The sequence below is a fragment of the Halyomorpha halys genome, unplaced genomic scaffold (assembly GCF_000696795.3).
Source record: "Halyomorpha halys isolate HHAL.00 unplaced genomic scaffold, Hhal_1.1 Scaffold1232.1, whole genome shotgun sequence".
Lineage (NCBI taxonomy): Eukaryota > Metazoa > Arthropoda > Insecta > Hemiptera > Pentatomidae > Halyomorpha > Halyomorpha halys.
In genome coordinates, this window is record NW_027106428.1 from 2,383 (window position 1) to 26,823 (window position 24,441).

At 28.3% G+C, this 24,441-nt stretch overlaps 3 protein-coding genes across 4 annotated transcripts; 1 reads left to right on the forward strand and 2 right to left on the reverse strand.

Annotated features, from left to right (window-relative positions):
• Positions 1 to 424: 424 nt before the first annotated feature.
• On the reverse strand, positions 425 to 3,199 carry LOC106688901 (2-oxoglutarate dehydrogenase-like, mitochondrial; the record flags this gene model as incomplete). The annotated part of the gene is given in 3 exon segments (XM_014433599.2): positions 425 to 751; positions 1,562 to 1,641; positions 3,030 to 3,199. Coding segments are annotated over 3 exon segments (496 nt in total), but the record flags the coding sequence as incomplete, so codon positions are not given.
• A 6,717-nt stretch (positions 3,200 to 9,916) lies between these two features.
• Positions 9,917 to 15,121, reverse strand: kune (kune-kune). The gene is made up of 4 exons (XM_014433602.3): positions 14,877 to 15,121; positions 13,999 to 14,121; positions 12,392 to 12,544; positions 9,917 to 10,503 (listed from the first exon to the last, which is right to left on the reverse strand). The coding sequence occupies exons 1-4, from the start codon at positions 15,010 to 15,012 to the stop codon at positions 10,280 to 10,282; spliced, it is 636 nt and encodes a 211-aa protein (XP_014289088.1). The 5' UTR covers positions 15,013 to 15,121; the 3' UTR covers positions 9,917 to 10,279.
• A 2,882-nt stretch (positions 15,122 to 18,003) lies between these two features.
• Positions 18,004 to 23,857, forward strand: LOC106688904 (probable pseudouridine-5'-phosphatase). 2 transcript variants are annotated; one of them, XR_001344379.3, is made up of 6 exons: positions 18,004 to 18,195; positions 18,321 to 18,539; positions 18,613 to 18,845; positions 19,804 to 19,998; positions 20,702 to 20,748; positions 21,458 to 23,857. XR_001344379.3 is itself a non-coding variant. In XM_014433601.3 (5 exons), exons 1-4 carry the CDS (start codon positions 18,075 to 18,077, stop codon positions 19,981 to 19,983), a joined length of 753 nt encoding a protein of 250 aa, XP_014289087.1. In that variant the 5' UTR covers positions 18,005 to 18,074; the 3' UTR covers positions 19,984 to 19,998; positions 21,458 to 23,857. The 2 variants fall into 2 exon arrangements, 1 of the variants encoding a protein (XP_014289087.1); XM_014433601.3 differs by lacking the exon at positions 20,702 to 20,748 and having other exon boundaries at positions 18,005 to 18,195.
• Positions 23,858 to 24,441: the final 584 nt, after the last annotated feature.

Here is a 24,441-nt window from a genome sequence, read left to right on the forward strand (position 1 = left end):
TATTCAATTCTATAATGTTTGTATCTTGTTTTTTTCATTTAGTCCTGACGAAGCCCTGCTAAGTGGGGCAAAACGTTGGTTAACAATAAATTTTCATTTAATATATTGATACCTTTATTGACCGCCACCTGAACTATTTTTACAAAATATATTTTTAATTTTCTACGTCTTTTTTAAGATTTTTATTATTATTATTATTTTTTTTTTTGAAAATCACAAAAATGACAATAACTCAAACATGAGTCCATTAATCTACACACAACTTGGGGACATAAGGGCAGAAAGTGAAATTGGTGAGGTGCCCCAGTAAATTTTTCTATAATATTTTGTTGTGAAATGCTCAAATGACCGCCGTTCTTTGAAACGTTGAAGTAAGGTCTGACACTTTTATGAATACTTTACAATAATAACAACGTAAACTTACCGACAATAAAATGGCTCCCTTGATACTGTTTGGCCTTATCGATGATGGCACATATGGCCGGTAGGCAAATCTCGTCGTCTGGAGAATGGAGTTCGTACCTGGAGAAGGGGCAGTCCCTGGTGAGCAGGACGTCGAAGCAGTGGGTCATCAGGAGTCTGTTCAGGGCGGTAGCTCTCTCCAACACAGGAAGCTTCTGGCTGTCTGTAGTGTCGACTCGCTTGCACATCCATGACTGAATCTCTTTGTAAATATTTTCGATGATTAGGTTAGTGTACACTGGATCGAAAGGGTGCAGTTCTCCGCAAGTGACTCTCCCGGTGCTGAAATCTATACTTTAATTATTACATTATAAGGATTAGAAAAATTCCGGTGCAGTGCCCGGGATTCTAGATTAGAAACATTTTGGTCCAGTGTATATTACATTTAACTTTTGGCTGATCCGTGATACGGTCAAAATCTAAGACACGCTATAAAAATAGTTATGTTATCAAAATTCTTTTTTTTTTAATTCAAATTTTTATTTATTAATAAATATTACAATCTGCCGCAACATTATTGGGCAACAAGTAATAGTGATAACCGACCACATTCATACTAAAATAAAATGACATAACAATAAATAAAATATATCTCTAAATATATACAAACAAAAGGATAAAGAAAATAAACATAATTAAACTATGTACATAAAAAAAAAATATGTAGTTTCAGTCGCATTTGCCACTCTTATATACAATATTTTCACTGAGGATCCCTGAGCTCACTCTATGAGAGGTAGAGCAGGACTCTTTGAGATCCCTGCGCATCCCTCTCATTGCGTCATCAAAATTCTAATTAAAAACTAAGCAGTATTCATGATATTTGTCAAATTAATTCCACAAAATGATGATTTATTAATTCTAATTAAAAATTAGAATCGCTGACACCATAGAAGCCCGTTTTAATTACCGCATTCTACCATTATCCAAAATACTTTTTGCTATTTCCAAGTGATATTTCTTTGAGGAATTCGTTTTTCATTATCTTGTTACAAACTTTATAAATAATTAAAATTCAAATAATGGCCATTTTAATGTCATAATCCGTAGGATTATAACTTATTTGAAAGAATAGAGTAAAATTTATTACAAAACTTACATCTTTCCAAAAAAATATTGCTAATATTTGGTGTCCTCGGCTTATTTATTCCGCTTGCTAATGCAGAGAAATGTTTGTTCCTAAAAATACAGTTTAAAATGAGGCATAGATAAACTGTTCAAATAATTCTAATATTTATATAATACAATCATATTTTTAAAAAATATTGTACAATACTTAATCTGTATAATTAATTATTATTAAAAAATAATTAAATCTGTTCCGCTACAACCCATAATAGGGTAAGGGGTATTTAGTTAGGAAGTACTGTTACTGGACCAACGGTCGTACAAGGAGGTGAAGGATAACGCTTTACTAGCAAATACCCGATTAAGGTTACCCACTTCATGAGACTGGGTGGACCCACGAGAGGTCTCGAACCTACAGGACTGACTCACGGCTACAGTTAAAGATAAATGAATTATCTACTACAACCGAATCCGAACCCGGGTCATTGTAATACAATATATTACAATATCATTTATCTTAGTACTTTCCAAGATAAATGAGTGCAAAAAGTTTTTTTTCTTTCGATCGCAGTAACATGGCGCCGTGGCTGTAGCAGTTATTAAGAGTGATTGGGCATTAATTGCTACTTCTCTCACCTAACTCGAATGGATCTTACTGGCCTAATGACTGAGTATTAACTGTCTTGGGCTACTGCTTTTCAGTTTGCTGTCTTCAGCTCTTTCTCATCTTTGTCAACTCTGTCCTTCCATATGGTTTTTGTCCTCCCGCGTGGTCTCTTGTCAACTATACTGGCATTCATTGTTGTGTAGATGCGTCCTGATGGATCTCTTCAAGCCACATGTCCCGCCCGTCTTAACCTCCTTACTTTCATATCATGAGACATTGACTGACCAGTCTCTGCAAGCAGTTCACTGTTCTTCCCATCCATGTACGGAGGACTTTCCGTTCGTAAAATTCGTATGTTAAATTTTAATTTTTAACTAATCCGTGATATGAAAGTTAACTTCATCAGAAACCTTTATAAGATAATAATAACATGATTTATGGTAATATAAAAACTATAACTGATAAAGATGGAAAATGGATGGAAAAGCGTTTTCTACTTAGAGGAAGAAGTATATTGAAGAGAATAAGCTAGCAGGAAAAGTGAATCCAAAAAGGCGGGCCTCATGATGAACCAGGGGCATGGCTGAGGAGTAGAAGAGTACGGGCCAATCACTAGACAGCTTTCTGTTTCGGTTTAGATTACAATGGTGGATATTCCTATTAACCTCAACGTAAACCTAAACCCCAAGGACGTAACCTCTTTGGATTCACTTTTGCTTTGAAGGTTACGTTTTATGCCACTCCATTGCCTAATAGCGATAATGAAGGTACAAATCAAAGCCAATTCATTGATAAGAACTTATAATTAACAATATATTGTTTGTAAACAAAAAAAAAACGAGTTTCTGTTTTCAAACAAAAAAATTTCTTTGATAATAAAACTTTAGGTTACCTTGTCAACGGGTCCAATCGGAATGATTGTATTTTACACATGTGATTGTACGAGATAGTTCTGAAGCGGTGAAGTACTGGTAGCGACATTCTTGTTATTGAACAAATAATTCACAGATAATTTTTTTGAGAAGAGTAAATTAGTTTTAAGAGTGGGGAAAATAACATTCGTAGGTGTCCTAGCAATATTTCATATGTTAAAATTAGTATATAACATAATGATATTTAAATATAATTCATTTCAAATATATTTTACATGAGAGATATGAAATGAATTTTAATAATATTTATTCTCCATTTACTATCAAATCGTGATTAAATAAATTTTCGAAATATTGCCTCTTTGTTATTAAATTCAGAACTATCTAATTATCCAAATAACGAGTGAATATATTGGAAATTGCTACCCTTAAAGCACAATTCTTCGGTTCTGATATTGTTTTATAAAGATATTCCTCCACTCAGATCGGAAAAAGTCAAATATTTCACCCCAATTTTTTATTACTTTAATGAAAACTATGTATAATTATTAGTCAAACTTGATGAGTCTGCCAAGTATAGTTAAGGGAATACAAAATGGCGCCTGTTTCAAAGCGTTGAAAAAATTAATTTTTCATTCAGAGCTCTATATCTTTAAAACTAACAACAACAATAGAAAACCTAAAAGAACATCATTCAAAGTTGAATAAATTTGCTAAAATATGAGCCATAATAGAGCCGTTAACATTGAATAGTTCTGGAGACACAGTTTTTTAAAAAGCAACATATGAAATATATAACGAAAAATCAGTAGTTACTGAATTTTTTGGTGAAAATCTTTATCTCAGTAACCATGAGACATATAAATGTCTATTAGCACTCAAATTAAAGCTAGTTCATAATGTTTATCTTCATAGGAGTAGTAGTTTTCAAGACGTTTGCAAAAAAAAAAAAAAAAGTTAACATGATTTCTTATTGTTGTTTTCTAGAAATAGTTAATAAAAAATTAATTGCTTTTAAGGAAAGCATTAAAATGTAAAGTTTGATATAAATAAGTAATTATTTCTGATATAATGCAGAAAGATATCTATTTAAAAGAAAAAAGTAAAAATATTAAAAGAAAAGTGACGGAGGATTAATGGTAATTCAAAAACCTATATAAATAACAAAAAAAATATGAGCACACTTTTGAGTAGTTCTCAACATTTTTTTTTCACCCCAATTTTTATTATTTCTAATGAAAACTATGCATAATTACTAGTCAAAATTGGTGAGTTTGCCAAGTAAAGGTAGGGAGAATGAAAAATGGCAGCTGTTTCAAAGTTTTAAAAAAAATAATTTTTAAAACTAACACTAGAAAACCAAAATAACATAATTTAAAGTAGAGTAAATTTGCTAAAATATGAGCCCTCACAGAGCTGTTTACATTCAATAGTTCCAGGGATACAGTTTTCTTAAATGCAATATTTCATAAAAAATCATTAGTTAATGAATTTACGATGAGAAATCTATATCTCAGAAACCATTCGATGTACAAATGTCTGTTAGCACTAATGTTTTATAAAGTAATTTATGACATTGAACTTCCTAGAAGTGGTAGTTTTCATTACATTTGCTAAAAAAAGTTGATTTCTAGTAGTTCAGATTGAATTGTTGAAAAATATATATATATCTCTGGAACCATAAGACGTACATATGTCTGCCAGCACTCAAACTATAGGTAATTTAACTTACTATAAAGTAGTTTATGTCATGTTTCTTCCTAGGGTAGTAGTTTTTAAGATAAGCGCATATGAATATAGCTTTTACATATAAAATTTTGCCTGAACTGCAATAAATTAATTGATTTTAGCAAATATCATATAAACTACAACTCCTACTATTAACGAAATCAACTACTTTATATCACATTATATCCTAGCTTTAATTTGTGTGCTAACACACATCTGTATGTCAAATGGGTTACTAAATATAGATTCCTCAAAATAAATTCTCTAACTTCTGATTTTTCAATGCATTTTTTTTTTTTTATGGAATCTTGCAATTTAAAAAGCTACATCTCGAAAACTATTGAATGTAAATAGCTCCATTAGGGATCATGTTTTAGAAAACTTACTCTACTCTAAATGATGTTCTCTTACGTTTTCTAATGTTATTGGTACTTTTAAAGATATGGAGCTGTGAATGAAAAATTAATTTTTTTAATGTTTTGATACAGCCCTCATTTTTTATTCCCCTCACTATACTTGGCAGACTTATCAACTTTGACTAGTAATTATACATAATTTTCATTAAAGTAATTGAAAATTGGGGTGAAATAACTGTCTTTTTATTTCCTCTTGGGCTCTTTACTACTCTCAACTGTCATGCGTAGGAAAGGAATTGTATCTGCCTTCTGGTGTCACTCAGCCTGGAAGTATACCCCCTCCATTTTACTCTTTCCTCCAAGCGAAATACAATCCCTTCAAAACTCATCAGCCAGGGCCTGCTAAATATATTAAATGAATACTGAAGGAGCAATTGAAGTTACAAAACAAAAATTAAACAATATGACCAACTTACTGAAAAAATAATAGAGAAAGGAATAATTAGAGGAAGATTACAGGGTATAGAAGGAGATAACAAAAATGTTAAAAAAACAATTTATTTACAAAAATATGGTAATTAACTAATATATAATATGAATTACAGCAGAAAATAAAAATAAAATAAAAAACTATCACTCCTAATGAACAAAACATATTAGTAAAAATAAAGATATCCTAAATATACATAAAACAATACAAAATATAAATGTTAAATGGACGGTTTTAAATTTTAGATCTGGTATAAATTTTCAGTAATTAACAATAGTATAAAAATACATAAAATAAGTATATAATTTGAATAACATTCTTTTAAGTATACTCAAGATCTTTAAACAAATCACTTATTGTTGGACGGCATATTTTTTAATACATATCTCGGTGCTTGGCACCTAATAGGATTTTATTTCCAAGAGAACTGCATATTTGTACTTTATCTTAAAATATAAAAATATTGGACATATTTTCTTAATACTTTTCTACGATATTTCAGATGAAATAGATCTATTTCCATAAATAGCTTTATTACAATAGAGAATGCTTACTAACTTATTCTCCGATCTTTTTTTTTTTTTCATTTAAAAAGAAGTAAGAACAAAAACAAATTTTTGTTTTTATAAAATTGATGACACTTTGTTTTGGGTTTTTTCTTTAATTTATCAAGAGGTTACCCATTGCCAAAAACATGTCTCAAGTTAAAAGAAAAAATAATTTTTCTTAAAAAAGATTAATAACAACATAACCTCAGATACTGAAAGTAACTTACTTAATGCTTGTCACATGTCACTCTACCTCAACATATCGGTATCAGTGAATAAGTATCAGGCAGAAGAAAGATATTTCTTATCAATGATTAACAAAATTATTTTATGACTAAGACATTTTAAAAAAATAGAAGAGTTATTAAGTTAGAGACTTATAAAACTGAATAAAGTAAATTGTTTTTAATATATAATCAGAGAATTCATAAACACAACCTCCTTTACGAGATTCATTAATCAACTTTAAGTGAACATAACAAATAAGAAATTCCTACAGTAAAATTAAAAAAGTTGACAATTTTTTAATTTCCATCATTATAGTGAATAAATTCTGTTTTTTCATAATTTAACTAACCCATTCTGATTTCCAGAAGATCCAGAGGTTCAGCTGAATATATATATGAAGAAAACAATAGCTGAATAAAAATGAAACAATAAATAACACACAGCAAATTTCAATAAATAAACCAAAATATAAACTATAAACTGATACAAACGACTATAATCGGGTAAAAAATAAATCTCGTTAAGGAGAAAGACTGTTACATTCATATATACCAACTACAAAACATATCTAATGAACAGGATTTTAAAAACTCATATTTGTACCGACTTTATAATACATTAATATATAAACATTTCAATAAAATATATTTATATAATTATTTCATAACTGCTGTGGTATATTTGTAGTAATGCATTTATTAGATTTATTATTAACCGATATTTAATATACTTAAACCTACTTAAACAATAAATTTTAAATTGCCACTATGATGGAAAATATAAAAAAAAAACTATTGAGTAACTAACAGATAAATAAAACATTTTAACAATAAAATAATCGCATTAATAATACAACAAATAAAAATTTCCAGATCTATAATAAAGGCTCTGATTTTATGAAATATTAAGATTAATTACATATCAAGATATGTATGATAATTAGTAAGAACTTTTTTTAAGATGGACATTTAATAAACATTATTAGAAACAGGATTAAACCCAATGGTTTCGGAGTGGTACTTCGTGACTGTATGTAACAGACACTTTGTGTAATATGTTACCATACCTTAACATATTGGTCTGAGTGACTAATTATCCGATCGATACATTCTAACTCGTATCTTATTTTAAATGATGAGAATATAAAAAAATATTAAAAATTAATGAAAATATTAACACAATAAATGGAAGATCATTATTTATAATAACTATCTTAATAAAGAAACATTTATTCCTTAAACTATAATAATTAAAATTGATAATAAAATCTTAGTAGGCTACAGCTAATCAGAAAAAATACATGAAAAATTTTGATGGGTAATATTGAGAAAGTAATTTCTTCCCATATCCTAATTATTTTAATAAAATTGTTTATAATCAATGTTTCTGGTATTTATCCATCTTCATATAATTTATATGTTCTAGCCTATATACAATAACTTTTTATAAAACATACTAAAAAATTGCTGATTGACCGTGTGTGTAATAATAAAAGGAAGAAGGTCAAATAAAAACTCAAATAATGATTAATAGTTTTATCACTATTTGAGTTTATATTAATAATTTTTTATCTTTAAAACATTTGCTATTATTTGATTATGTTTTATCATTAATTTATTAAGATTCATTTCATGAAACTAATATGTGAGAATAACATTTCTTGTATTAAATTTATTATCACACTCAATGAAAAAAATGTAGAGGAAAGTAAACAGGCTAGAATTTCTTAGGATTATACAAGGAAAATCGTCATAAATATCCGGGAAAACCACGAACATCGATTAAAAAAAAAAGAAAAGATAATTCTAATTTTAGAATAAGGATACTGGAAGAAATTACTTTCTTAGAATTACTAAAAATAAATGTTATATAAACTTTCCTATAGAAATACAAATATTAATTTCGTGATGATCGAATCCCTTTCTACTGCAGCATATGATGGGAAAATATTAATTTACTGGACAAAAATTATATTTATTAAATAGAGAAAATTTTGTATATTCGTATACTAACAATTTGATCAAAAATTGTGAAAATATACTTAATTTAAATTCATAATTTTCCATGTACAGCTAAAACCGTAAAGACAAGACAGAAGACAAACTTCAATGAAGTTACGATAACTAATATTTACGATCACTAAATATTCGGCTAGTACATTCTTAGTCATTGTGCTTTATACAAATAATATTAATAAATAAAAAAAAAAATTAGACTTTTTTTAAACAAATTAATTTGTAATGAACAATTACAAATAATAATAAAATAAATAGAAGTTTAAAGATCTCAATTTGTAGAAAAAAATAACAAAGTTGAGTCTTGGACAAAGAAAACATTTATGAATAATGGAAATACTTCCTAGTCTTAATAGTTCGATTAGGAATGGACGTTGCTCTATAAATCTATTATTTGGACGGGTTTAATGGTCTCATACAAATAATCGCTATTAATTAATACTATTATAAATAAGGTGCTAACATAAGAATACATTTCAACTCAAATAACTTACTTCAAAGAAGTAATCTCAAATCAAAAACTGAAAAGTGTCAAACACAGAATTCAAAAAAGTATAGTAGTTTTTCATCATTGTAATAAATTATAAGAAAAGCTGATGTACTATATTTTGTTAGAATGCAATTTTTAAAACAGCTGATCAAATATCTTCACGAATTAGATATTCAGGTCCAATTTTTCAGTCAACTTTTGTTTTTTATAGTTGACGATAAGTGCATATATAAATTATGTCATTGACAAATTCATTTACGTTTTATTTATGTTGTCAAGCAGTATTTAAACACAATCATTTCTAGTTTTTTTTTTAATTACTAATTGTCAAATTTCTAATACTTTCATTTTTAAATTGCCTTACTCAATGTTTTAATCCATTTAAATACGTACATTTTCTTTATGTGAATATAATAAATTTATGTATTTGCTATATTTTCTTATTTGTTTTAATTATTTTCATATTTATTTGTAATATGTTCAATATTATCAATTATTTATGATGTTTTTAATTGGAAATTTTCTTTTAAAAAAGTGTTTCATATTATACTACATTTAAAATCGTTCCCATTTAATTTTTAATCTCTTCTGCAATGTCTCTCTTAGTTCAGAACTTTTTATAGGCACATTAGTTGTATATGTGAATATTTTAGCTATCATATTGCATAGGTAGAATTTTTTCTTAATATATATTTTTTAATGTATATTATATGGTATATCCTGCAGGTTTTTATTATTTTGTAACTTGATATCATAAGCTAATTAAAATTAAAATGCAAATTTAGGCCCTGACCTTAAGTGAATCCAACAAAAGCAATGGTAATGATAGTTGGACATATAGTACATAAGTAGTGTAAATTTAATTCAATTAAATTAACTTAATAGTGATTTTATGGCTATTTAGTCATTTTGTAAATACTTTTAAACATCATGGTAAAACTACAGCAAAATAATTAATTCATAGCACATTTTTCATATCTATAATTTAGGGAACTAAATGCTCAATTATCTTTACTAAACAGAATGCTATTGGAATGTAAATAAAATAAATTATAAACAAAATATTTTTAATTACTTTTGTAATTTCTTTCAACGACTTTGGTAATAATCAGAATCCTCCCACAAAGAGCTAGGCAATGTTTTAACTAAAAATAATGTCATTTTTAGCGTAGTCAGCTTGATTTTTTTTTTTATTATAAAAATGTCTTTGTATGATAAAAGAAGTTAATTTTTTTAAGTAATCGAACTTTATATCAAATCAATTGTACTAAATAGTATTATAAATAATGTTATAAAAATTTAAATATAAAAATAAATAGTGTCAAAATAAAATTCAGATAACTTGACATAAAAAAATTTTTTTAGTGAATACTTCCTTGCAGATAGATCATATTGAATAAAATAAAGCTAAAAAATTATATAGAACTATGTCTTCCCAATGACTTTTCTGCCTTGTCCCTTTTAATTTTGTGCCGCCTCGCTTCAATTAAATATAATGTTCCAGAGATGTATGATCCTATTACACCAATTACTGCTAATGCATAAGACCATCCAATATTATTGTGCTCCCAATTGGGCATCCAGTCACGACCATCACCATAGAGTCCAAATATGTAAACAGCAATAGTTCCACTAAAGGCTGAAAATAAATACAATCGTTGAATGTGATATATTATATGGTATGGAAATAAACATAAATTATTAATACTTAAAAGCAGGGACTGGAAATAACTATTAATATTTACTTCAAATGAGTTTCAATTACAAATTAACATTTATTTCCATAAAACAAGCCTTCATGTGATAGTATTTTCATGACTGTAACCTACATTGTCAGCTGTCATACTGAACTAAGTATGACAGTAAGACACTACTTAGTTCAGTATGACAGTATTGCCATGAGAGTAAATATTAACGATTGAAAATAACTATAACTAGATACTAGTAACAATTACAATAATGACCCTTCCATCATTAAATTGGTAGCAATAGTTCCTACCATAGCTGTAAGATGTCATTTAAAACAAGCTTTAACGTTACACTTGCTTCACTGCTGCTACATATACTGTATGCTAACGCACAAGATCCTGAAGTTCAGAGTTTTCATTAAAGTGGACGGTCCTCAAAGCTACCTAAAGATCAGCTGCCCCATAGCTTACTTCAGAATGATTGCCCAATTAATACTCTTCAGCAAATACACAATTCCTCTAATTGTTGGTCCACACAAATATACTTTGGACCAGCATAAGCTTTGTCCAGCTTGTGATGGAACATCATTCAAAATTGTTTTTATCAAACTGTCCTGGGAAACAAGAGATCTATGTCTGATACGTGCCGAAATTAAACAATACTAGCCCAAATCATTTGTATGAATTTCTGTCAGTACCCTCACAATTGGATCTTAAACTTATTTTTATATATACAACCCAAAATCTCATACTTAGAGCTGGATACTATCTTCTCAATAGGTTATGCAGTTTTTGTTTGTTCTTTGTCCTTGTAGGCTTTGTATTGTTAAATAACTGAAACTTTTTTTTTTTTATTCATTTATTTATTTTTTGTTTTTTTAATGTAAAAAATGTAGATAGCCCACCTTGGGTGTATAGTTTGTAATTGGTTTATACTAATACTTTTCAATTAACTATTCTTGTAAAATAACAACAACCATGTATTATACATAATAACTCTGTAAGGAAGTAGCCCCCAAAACAAATAAATAAATAAAAATAACTTCTAATTGTTACCTCAACTGGTGTTTTAATGTTAAGTGTAAGATTTTAACTCATTACATTACTAAACGTTTTAGAGTATACTTTTAAGTAACCCAATTATCAAATACTTTCCAGGAAGGACCCCTCTTTGTCCCAAGTCAAAGAGTAAAGGTGGGCCTTTTCCAGGAACAACCTCCCTTTGTCCCAAGTCAAAGAGCGAAGGTAGGCCTTTTCCAGGAAGGACCTCTCTTTGTCCCTAGTCTAGGGACAAAGGTTAACATTCTTGTCTGACAATACAGCCATGACAATGAATGGTGTCATGACGGCAACGTTTATACAGTTTCTACCACTGCAGTGACTGTAAAGAATCAATGTGAGAAGAGCTTTAACGAGTCAGTAGCTTCTTCATTAAAGCTATGATAGTACTGTCATGACAGTAACTATCATGTGGTTTACACAGCTCCTGCCATAGCTGTAAATGGCCTACAGGATTATAATAGATCATTACCACCACAAGTACTATCAATTATCATATAATCACAATATGGCAGTGTCCATAGGCAGAGTTGGGCAACTATGAAACTAATAGTTAAAATTTCCATGGATACAATATTTATTTATCAATGCCTCATTCATGAATAAGGATCATATCCATGGCAATTTTAGCTATAGCTAATTTTTGCCCATCTCTGTCCACAGCCCAATTCACTTAAAATAAGGTAGAAACTTTAATTGCGAATTTCACTGAGAAAAATTAATAACTATTTTTCTGAACCTGCTTAAAAGTTCAAAAGGAGATTTATTTTAAACAATTACCTGCTACATTAAGCGTGCCGCCGAGGAATACTAATAAATGAATAAACCTGTAGTTTTCCCTGCTACATATCATATAAAGCGAGACGCAACCAAGAGCGATCAGATGGAGTGTAAAACAAAGTGTGAAAAAGAACTGAACGCAAACAAACCAACCTGAAAAAAAAGTGTTTAAATAAAGCATTCATAAGTTAAAGTTACTTTCATTCTATTTAAATAAGTAATACATCATTTTATGCATGAAATACTTTTCTAGTTTGATTTATTAATTATTTTTATTATCTAAATAAAGGTACATTGAAACATAGAATTCCAAAACCAGCCAAGTTCATTTCTAAATCATTTTTTTCTTCTAAAATTGAGTTTTAAAACTAGATTATCACAAGGTATGTACTAAAACTATAAATTACAAAAACAACAAAAATAAACTCAGTTAGTTAGGGAAATCTATATCCCATTCAATTAAAAAAATTACTAATAATGAATTTTTCAAGTATTGATTCATTTTTTAAAAAATAAATTTTCACCATTTACACATAGAAGCTTGATAATATATAATTAAGTCAAGTTGAACAATATTTAAGCAATATAGTGCAATTAAAGGGATGACAAGTAGATGGAGATGTACACAAAGGCTAATCACAATTTTATATCAAAATAATATGATGGATAACTTCTTAATTTTTTTTTTTGTAATAATACTAACCACACTGTGGCAAATAAAAACAACAAACTTTTATATTATTGTTGCAATGTATATTAACAAAAGAGAAACAGTATTGTTTATTCATTTTAGTTACACAACACTTTTACAAGATAACAGATCACAATATTTGAACATAGATTTATGTGGATTAACAGCATTTACTAACTAAGAATATAAAAAAAAAAATTATTATTCTTCAACAAAATTCTTTTAAATCTTAAAAAGTTCAGGGAATGGATTTGCTTTTCCTGAAAATAATTCTTCAGCAAGCTCCAGATTTCAATTTTATTTTTCTCATATATTTCTCTCGTCCAAGAATCAGCATTATGTTCTTAAATCTACCAAAACTATCTCACTTGATCAATGTGTACTTACGTACTATAAGTCCAACCAATGTTGCAAGTTGCAATCTGATATAAACAAAAACTTGTATTTATTTGAATTCAGGTTCCAACTTTGATTGATGGAGGCCCTAGGTGGTTCGGTTGTCTTTTAGATATAAAATACCACTTTCGTGAGTAATTCTATTTATCACTTTAAAACTGTCTATTAATATGGCCCTTAATTTCTCACTTACTTCTTTAAATTTAAAAATAAATAAAATAACAATGAAGAATAAAACAAGTTGTTGATTAAACCTATATGAGCTACAGTAGAAATTCAGAATATGTATATTGTCTGTCTTTACGATGTATATTGTTTAACCATTTAAACATAAAAAGGTAAATAAACAAGAGTGATCAGTTAATTTTATTAATTTTTCTTTTAACTTAAAACCTTGAATAGAAGATATTTGCTATTAAAATCAAGTAAGAACGTTAAGTGATAGTAATATATAAATAGATTTTCAGCATCTTCATAAACAATAATTTAGAACTTGTACTAAAGTAATCAAGCAACTTACCAGGTAAAAGGAAATCGAATATAATATAAAATTCCTCCTCGAATATCCACCAACAACTTCCATATGTAGTATCATACCAGAAATGGGGCTCCTTGAATTCAACAAAACATACTTCCCACAAACCTGTCAACATAACAAGCAATAAACTAAAACCATAGAATACAATAGTAAGGAACAACATACATAAGTCAGGAGTAAAAAAAAAAAAATTAATAATAAAAAACAAACCCATAAACAATAAAAAATTTTTTTCAAAAAAATATTTCATGAAGGATAACATATAACATTGAAGAATTCTTAAAAAACTGACTTAAATGGGCAATATAACAGTGTTCACCTTAACAAGATAAGTTAAAAACATCAATTTAAATTAAGTGTTTTTTAACAACACATTATACGATATTATCATATTTATTAACAAAAATGTAATCAATGCTTTCAAATATATTGAAAGTTAATAATAGAAAATGTAATTTCATAAAATTATTCACAGAATACTGTTCATAAATAACTTCAATTATTGAATTATCTAGCAATATGTTAAAAATTATAAATAGAAAAATCATATAAGTGTTACTAAGTAAGCTTAAATTAGCAAAAGAAAGTATAAGGAATAACAGTGTGTTCATTAAACCAAGTTTTTAGTTAATTTCTACGAAATTTCAGCAAGTATTAAAGTTTATTTAGACAGTATATAATCGAAAAATTCATATAAATAAGTAAATGTGAACTTATACTCACAATTATCCCACTGTTTCATCATTAACTTATAAACATTTTAAACAAGAATATTAAAGTAAACAAGAGTCATTTAGGGCTGGAACTGCATAATAATTAAAACATAAACAATTGATTAAGTAGTTTAAAATGCCACTCACCAATTCTTCTAAATTTAGGTTTACTTAGTTTTTCATCAGTTTCTAACCAGTATGGAGTTGAGAAAGCGATTATAATCAATAGGAAAGAGAGGACTGCTATTCCTGTTGAAATTAAACCCGAACGAGATTTGGCCATTCCTTAATTTCAGATCTCAAAAAAGTCCAATCATTTGAAAATTAAAATAACATTGAACACGCCCTAGGATGTCAACAAAACAGTTAAACTGGCTTTAGTATCGATAGGCATAAACAACAAGTTGGTGTAATGTTTGAAGGCATTCTGAAAAAGACAAGACACCAGAGTGCGCTGGTATTTCTTACGTTTAGTAAGAGAAGTTTTGTTTCAGTTCCATCAAAATACCCTAAATACCATAAACAATATACCATAATATGGTATTACGATATAACTTCAACTTTAAGAACATAATTGTAGATATTAGTTGATGAAGTGGTTATGGTTTCTTTTTTCTTCGGCAAGTTTGCACCTCGGTCACTAAAGGCCGTACGCCGTCTTTTACTTTGTTCAAAATAGGCTAGATGCCTTTGCAAATTTGGACATTGAATACTGATCAACCGTCTCGAAAGGCTTACATTACGATGGAAAGTGAGGAATCACATTTGCAAATTGTATGATAAGCGGTCTCATCATCCTTTATGCAGAACCTGCAAATTGATGATTTTATTAATCTCACGTTATAGAGATGCTTGTTCAGTTGAAAGTGTCCTGTATATGGTCATGTCACCCACCTTAAGGTAAACTTGCCCATGTGAAGTAGTGTATTACTTTTTTTTTGTGCAAGAATCGTTTAGAAACATATTTTACTGCTCTTGTCTTCTGGGCCCTGTTTCTTAATGAAAGCTACTAGTATTGCTTCTTAATACAAGTGTAGAAACAACGTGGTAATAACAATATGCTTGTTTTAATCATAGTAGGGATGGTTATAATTGATATTACAGGAGTTAAAAAATACTAAAGTACAAAAGTTACTTGTACAAGTCAGTGTAATTGTATTAAGTTAAATCGACAAGACTAATAGTATTAGTTTGTACTTTATTATGAAACAGAGACCAGGACCAAAATAGCCTAGCCTTACCCTCAGCAACCACATTAATGTGTCTCTTCGCATGGCTAGAACAAACACCGCATATGTGATTGGATGTAAATAGAACAAGAGAAGTAATTATGTTTAAAACAAAAGTATGGACCTATGTAAAATTGAATTTAATGTTCCAAATTTCCCGTTTCAAAAATGATCGTACCAATAATTAAACTGTCGTAGGTTTGTTCCGAATAGCACCAGCACAAAAAGGAACCGTTTCTGACGCTCAAAACAGTCCCTGGTTTTTTGGCAAGGATTGAGAGTGTATCAAGGGTAGTCATCACGAACTCTCAGAAGAGCTCGATACTGTATTTTCTCAGAATTACCAAAATTAGATGGCAGGTAGGAATAAGTTATAAGCTAGTAGAGAAAAGCTCAGATTAACGAAGGACAGCCGAAGCGGTACTAGTCTTTCGACGTTACTACAGAGAACCAGCTTCCAGGCACTGTTAAGGTTGTGCTTACGCTAATGGAAAGCACCAGATTTCTAATCCAGCGGAAACTAGTCCTTAGGATTTGTGGATTTTTGGAAAGGGTAGTGAAGGATGTTGAAATTGAAAATTGAAAAAATTGAAAAGCCCCCAAAATACTTGCTGACGAAGTAGAGAACCTGTCAGTGCCCCAAAGAGACTAAAGAGAACTTATTTTGTGCGAATTAAACACTCTTGCCTCTGAAAGGGTGTTTTTACCATAATGTACATGAAATTTCAATAAAAATATCTCCTGAGCGTTCCCTCCCTTCACACCAAAATGTTGATTATTAGGCGTTGTACAACCGACTTTGGCACTTTCTTCCTCACTCGTCTTCATAACCATCCTCTTACTCGTCAATAGGCTGCTCTCTACTCTTATAGTCCGATATAGTCTCACGCGAAACAGGGTTTATCGATCAAATATAGTGGACAATAATAATAATGAAAATTTACGTTATATGTGTCTTAATTTTATTTTTGGATTTATTTTCAGAAAATTTTTTAAATTGAGTTTGTCAACTTCCAGTTATTTTTTGGCGTAATAATTGTTTTAGATGATTAAAAACAGTAACCATGTGAAAACAGTGTGTCTTCATTATAAAGATATTTATGTTTATTCCTTAAGCTATGAAAAACAATTGGTGCTTGTAAGATAAACGAGATTCGTTCATCAGAAAATATCATTATTGTGGAACATTGAACTGATATGTTATTATTAAACTAGTTCAGTATATTGAGTTCGCAAATGATTCAATGTCCAAGATAACTATGCGCCGTAAAGAAGAATCTCGTCTGCCTCTAGTTCCTCAAAAACATTAATATGTAATTTTGTAGTTGTCGTGAAAAACTAGATAAGTCAAATTGTCTAAAATTATGTTAACAGTGTGTGAACCGTCCTCGGAAGTTTTATAAGTTGTGTTAGGTCCAGTAGCTTTTTTTTTTTTTAGATTTTCTACTCAATAGAAAGCAACTAGACTAAACCAATTCAACACAACTTAAAAGACGTCTCCTGGGCGGTTTACACCTAGTTGACTAAATTTTAGACAATACGACTTACCTGGTTTTTCTCGCCACAAAATTAATCATATAAGCCTATAGTTCCTGATTCTTATAATTCTAAAGTAATTAAGGCAATGTTTCAAGCACAGTTGATAAAAAAATTAGGTATTTTAAATCCAGACAAAACATGCTAGGTTTAATCATGATTTGTTTATTATTAAAAATTTAATTTTTAATAATTGTTCAACTTAATGTATAGATCAAAATTTTGGTTCGCTTTTGGTAAGTAAAATGTTATATGAGATGCTAATGCAAAAATAAATACTAGATCAATATCTATTCAGTTTTTTAGAAATCAATAATAAATTATCTTATCGTAGAAAGATAGTTCGACATTTTTAATAAAGTATTTTTCTTCCTGAAAATTGGCAGTAAATGAAATAAAATAGGTTTAAAGTATCTGGAAATTACAACATTGTCAGTTTTACTTGCAATTTCTTGGAACAAAAAAACTCTTAGCTATTGTCATCATATTTCTTCTCAGCTCTTTGGAAGGAACAGATAACGCTTGTATAAATTAGAAAGTTTGTCCTTAAGTCCTGCATTTCGCCTTTTGGCAGGCTCCAATGAATATTTTGCAGTTCAAGTATTTTTTTAATATTTTAGGTAGATTCAGAAATTTTTCTATGGCATCATCCTATTCTCCAGTTAGTCATGTGATATTTGACTTAGATGGAACAATTTTAGGTAAATCAGCTTTGTTTTTGCCAAAATTTTATATAGAAATGTATTGTTCACAAACATGTACATATAAATGTATATTTATTTATAAATTTTGCATTTATTTAATTATTTTTCTATTTTTATTTCAGACACTGAAACTATATATACTGAGACATACAGGCAAGTTATTGAAAGTTTTGGTAAAACTTATGACAATGAACTTCGCTTAGCAATTACTGGTACTAAAGAACATGATGCTTGTCGGGTATTGGTTGAATCTCTAAATTTACCCCTTACTCCAACAGAGTTTTCACTAAAAGTTCAAGCTTTGCAGAAACCAGCTTTGGAAAACCCTCCTATTAAACCAGGTTTGTAGATATCATTAAAATGCAAGCATATAAACTCTCTGTGTTATTTTTACTTTCTGTTTTCTGTTCCTAGGAGCTGAGAAACTCATTTGTCATTTGCATCATCACAAAATCCCAATGGCTATTGCAACAAGTAGTGGTGAACAGAAATGTAAAATCAAAACCGCCAGTCATATGCATTTATTTAAACTTTTTAGTCATATGGTGACCGGCAGTACGGATTCAGAAGTAGTTAATGGCAAACCAGCTCCTGATATATTTTTGATTACTGCTAACAGATTTCCTAACCCTCCACCCCCTGAAAAGGTTTGTGAAGTTTTTTTTTTATGATGAAACTAATCTAATGTGTGGCTAAAAAGAGAGAAAAAAATTCAGTAATAATCTTGGCACTTCACCAACGTATTGGAAAGAAGTTTGAAATAGAACTGAATTCTTATTTCAAAGTTAAATTTGGTTTCAGGGATAATATGCCAGTTTTGCAAAAATATATTTCTAAATCATTTTGTGTTGTTTCACTTATTTTATTTATTATTGTTTTACAAAATTTATCTCTTTAATTTTATATCAATGTGAACAAATTTTAACTTATTGATAAACAAAAAAAAAAAAGTGTCTTAACTAACCATTTTGTATCCTTGGTATTATTGATCTTTATACATTATGTAAGTCAGTTGTTTCGAAAGTAGATCAGGACGATAAACCTTGAAATAGTTGAGTAAATATGGTTGTAAAACATAATTGAGGATCATGCTTTTAAAACATGTTTATATTATGTTTAACCTTGGAAATTTCAAATTTTTTATTTGACATTGACGGCCCATAAGATTTATTTTCTCTCAGAAGTCTATATGTTCTCTTTTGGAATATTATTATAATGGGAGCATCTATAGTAGATAAATTATATTTTTATTTAAAATATTAATTAATAGCTGTTAGTCAAAATTTAAAATAAACTGAATAGGTTTTGAGGGTAGAATTTTAATTTGTTATAAAACCTAAAAGTTGACTTTTGAGTACTGGATAAAATAACTTTTGGTAGAAAACTCATATGTTTGGGTCACTGCTTTAAATATTTTTGTGAAAAATGATTAAAGTTTTGAATACCGATGAAAATTTCTTCAGGTTCTTATAAAATTCTCTGTCTTATAAAATGTCCATCATACCAAAAAACTTTATTAATTTTCTGTGTAATTTATTACTCTTTCCTAGTTTTGTGTTTTGTTTGCCATTGATTAATTTGTTTCTCTCGCCTTTCTGTTTTCAGTGCTTAGTTTTTGAAGATGCACCAAACGGGGTCACTGGTGGTATAGCTGCTGGAATGCAAGTTGTAATGATTCCAGAGAATTATGTTCCTGTAGAAATGACAAAAGAAGCAACGCTTGTTCTGAAATCATTAGAAGATTTTAAACCTGAACTTTTTGGATTACCGCCATATCCAAAATAGTATTAAGAGATCCAAGTAATTATTATTTAAAAGTATTGCTTTAAACCTGCTAATTTAAATACAAAAAAATGCATTTTATTTATATTTGAAATAACCATTTTTGGTCTTAATAACTTTATTTAAGCTAATTCATATGTAGATCTTTCAACGACCCCTCTCCTTTCTGTTCTCAATTGACAAGCCAGGGTGAAAGGATGTTGGAAGTTGAATAAAGTCATAAATTGACAAGCACTAAGATAAGAACCATTGGAACTTATCTAAAGATTGTCGTCAGATAAAAACTGGTTGTTTGGAAAATAAATAAACAAGTGGGTTGCTATGACACTTGTCTCATTGGCATGATTTATTATTGATAGAATCATTGTTTTTGTGTGGTATTACTGATTTTTTGAATTTTCCTAGGAATAGAAATTTAATTGCATTAATTAAATCTTTTAATAAGATCTTAACTTATCTTAATCAGTTACATTTCATTTTTTATTTTTACGATAGCTAACCTTGGCTTTGTAATGATTTGCATTTGAACAACTTTAGAGGTTAAGGTTTTGTGTTGGAACAAATTTAGAGGTCAAGATTCTCTAAGGATTTGTTTTGGAACAACTTTAGAGGTGATAGTTTCTTAATGATTTGTATTTGAACAAATTTAGAGGTAAAGACCGACCATAATGTCCCTTATTTCCTGACATTGAGAGTGGACCTAAATACCATTATTTTTCAGGTTTTGCAAAATAAGACTGTATCTGCCATCTAGATATTTCAGATACAGTGGGTATATTCTTATAATATACATATTATTCATTTTAATGATGTTCTATTTAATATATACAAATATTTACTAAAAAGTAGTCAATACGTAAATGTGTGAACCTTAATAAAACAAATTTTTAGTCATTCCTAGGTATAATGAACCTCAATATAACAATATTGATTTATATACAATATTGTAATATATTGGGGTTCATTATATCTAGAGATTTATTATATTGAGGTTTCTTATATCGAGGAATATTACAAATCCCTAGGTATAATGAACTTTATTTTAACAAATCCCTAGATATAACAAACCTCAAAATAATAAATCCTTAGATTTAATGAACCTCTACACATCTAATCTCTAGATATAGTGAACCTCAATATAAAAAATCCCTTGATACAATGAACTTCAATATAATAAATCCCTTAATTTAATGAACCTCTGTGTAGCAAATCCCTAGATTGAACGAAACCTCATTGTAAAAAATGCTTAGAACTCATAATATTCTACAACCAGCTTATCCCACCAGATGCATGGATGAATATTTGAGTTTGTTGTTGATGTTGATGTATGGTTGGGCATCCATTTCCTATGCTTTGGAATACTGTAATGATTTCACTTCTATCATCCAAGAAATTGATTCAACCTTAAAAATAATACTATTATTTTTTTTTTTGTCTAACTTGTATATTGATCTATATATTTTTTTTTGTTTTTCAGCATGGAATCCTCTCACGACAAGATTTTTTCATCTACCAGTCCAGAGATCCCAATTTATTAACCTACCGACTTACGTAGGTTTTTTGATGTTATGATTTAAGTTGTTTTGTTTTTTAATAATTGTTATTTCATCGTTTTTAGATTCTCCTTGGTGTTAGTTATATTGTTTTTAAAGAGGTACTTTTAAAATTTATAATATTTTTTAGATTATTATAAAGATAATATTTTGAAACAGTTCCATTTACACAAGCATATCATAAATATAACAGAGTGTAATTGTAATTTTAATTCTCTATTTTAATAAATTTTATTGTTTGTTTTTAGGATTTTCATAGCGTTCTAAATTCAGATATTGTTTAGTTTAAATTATTTTACTTATATATAATTGAAGACAAACATTAATATATTCCTTTTATGAATATATTTCTTTTGTCTGAATTTCGTACAAAATATAACTGTACTTTCTAACCATATTTAGATGTTACATAAGTTTAATATATCTATTTTTAATTAGTTAATATTAAATGTTTCTCTGTTCCTAATTATTTATTTAGATACTTATGTATACACTATTCCTATTGTTAGTAAGTTTTTATTTAATTCTTTGTTTTATATATATATATAAGCATTTTTATTGCTGTGATCAATGAAAGTACTTTGCTGTCCAATGTGATAATTTAAAAAAAAATCATAAAATATTGTTGAATAATTAATTTTTTAATGAATAAAATTATTCTTATAAATACTTTGGCTCAATTTATTGTTCACTTAACGGCTAGCGTTTGGATCCAAGATGCACTTTTTCTCGTATGTTTTAAAGGTTATATTTTGATTTGATGGAAATAAATTTTACTATTAAAATATTCTAAATTAGAATAAATTTGTTTGGCATGGTTTACTTTTAATGTAATTGCGTTCAAGCTATAGTAGCTTAGAAACAATAGAGCAAAGGGGTTGAAAATGACAATTATTTTAAATTATGTATAACATTAAATATCAGTTAATTGATGACATTAATATAAGTTTAAAAAATGATTGAAAACAAAATATTTTAATACATATAATAGATTTATGAGGAGAAGATGGTCAGGGGTCAGGGTTGTGGTCAGCAAATATACATAAATAAACAAAACTTATTTATTTGTGCTGATGAAGAATTAATTTTGTATAATTCTTACCTATACAATATTATAATTTATCTTCTGTTAGTATCAATCAACCAAATTTATTTTTGTGTATATTTCCAAGTTTTTTAATTATTTTTTTATTTTTATCTTTATGTTTCTCTGAATTAAGGTTGTTATCTCGTTTTGTTTTTCAGCCGTGATGAAGGACTGAAATTCAGGTCGAAAGTCACATAAATAAAAAAGTTTTGTTTATTTGTGTAACTTTGCTGACCACAACCCCCGACCATTTTTTCCTCATATCAATCTATAATTCAAGTGTATACATCATTATGATAGATCAGAGATGGGGAAAATTTAGCTATAGTTGAAACTAATAGCTAAAATTGCCATGGATACGATATTTATTTATCATTGATTCATTCATGAATAAGGGTCGTATCCATGGCAATTTTAGCTGTTAGTTTGAAATATAGCTAATTTTTGTCCATCTCTGATTCATCTGTAGGAAGAACATTTAGAAGTGATGAAATGATTTTATCTTGGAAAATAAAATTAAGGTTTTGATGCAATCCTTTATCATGGAAAAACAATAGTCTATTTCAACCGCCGTTGTATTGTTATTAATCAATTTGTTTTTTAAAAATAAATTTTACTCAAGGAAAAAAAATATGCTCAATTTTAAATTCCACTTAAACATTTATATACAATGTCTCCCCAATTATCAATAGCTTCTGTGTCTGTAGTGATAAAACCTTTATGGTTAACGATGTTCACTGTGAATTTAAATAATAAAGAAATAGTTGTTATATTTACATCCAAACCCATTGAATTTGATTTATGTGCATATGAAGAATTAGTTAAGTAAAAAAAATATTAATAATTTTTTTCCTTGAGTGTCATATCATATCATCGGTGCAATAAAAAATCAGCTTATCTGAAAGTTTCTGAGAGCATTTTGTTTGAATTATGGTTCTAAATTTAAGGTAGTAGCTAACTTCTTATTTTGAAATATGTCAATTTTAATTGGTGACGTCATGTATTTAGGTTTTATATATATTATATAGATATTTAGAAGAAGATAGAAAACCATGATAAAATACAATGAAAATTTTTAGATTTTTCACTTTCTCTTTGCACCGGCGATATGGAATGTGATGATTCTGTGTCTATTGTAGCAAAATAGTTTTTTTTATTGTATTTTATTATATAGTATGCTTTAAAGAAACAAAGTAATTATGGACTTTACTGAAATTAAATCGCACCTTTATATTTATTTCATTTTACTAATGTGCTTTTAACAATTGATGTGCCTGGCATAGTCATTTACATAAATTCTAGTTCATAATATTATGCATATATATTTATTATTAAATGAATATTATAGTAAAAATAATAATAATATTGTGTTCCCAACAATTATTGTAATTATATATTGCATAATAAATTAATTAATAACAAGCTTTTCACTAAAAATAATTTTAATTTTATTATCTAACTAAAAAAATAAATTATCTGATTTAGTTTTTATTCAAACATAGGTCTAGGAATTAATCTAAAAATATAATAGGTTACAATTTATGGTTAGATTTTGAAATTTAATATCATTCATATAGGGTGTACTAATGATTAAGTAATAGCATGAAGTCGAGAAACTCGGGGTGGTGATTCTACACCTCTAGTACTACAATAAGTGTCCTCTTGACTTGTCCGATTCTCAACCATAAAGACAGAATCTGAGTTTTTATTTCTGAATAATACTTTTATCCTTAAAAATAGCTAAATCTCCTTAATTATTGGTTCTACAATAAATTTGAAACAACCCTTGGAAAACTCATTAAATTTCCTTTAGGAAAACAT

Bases quoted from the DNA above. Each gene is read 5' to 3' on its own strand.
- LOC106688904 (XM_014433601.3), top strand. From the start codon at position 18,075: ATGAATATTTTGCAGTTCAAGTATTTTTTTAATATTTTAGGTAGATTC. The intron at 18,540-18,612 runs GTTTGTAGATAT...TTCTGTTCCTAG, and splicing joins AAACCCTCCTATTAAACCAG to GAGCTGAGAAACTCATTTGT. The intron at 18,846-19,803 runs GTTTGTGAAGTT...TTCTGTTTTCAG, and splicing joins ACCCTCCACCCCCTGAAAAG to TGCTTAGTTTTTGAAGATGC.
- kune (XM_014433602.3), bottom strand. From the start codon at position 15,012: ATGGCCAAATCTCGTTCGGGTTTAATTTCAACAGGAATAGCAGTCCTC. The intron at 12,545-13,998 runs GTAAGTTGCTTG...CTTTTTTTTCAG, and splicing joins ATTCGATTTCCTTTTACCTG to GTTGGTTTGTTTGCGTTCAG. The intron at 10,504-12,391 runs GTAATTGTTTAA...ATTTATTTTCAG, and splicing joins CGGCACGCTTAATGTAGCAG to CCTTTAGTGGAACTATTGCT.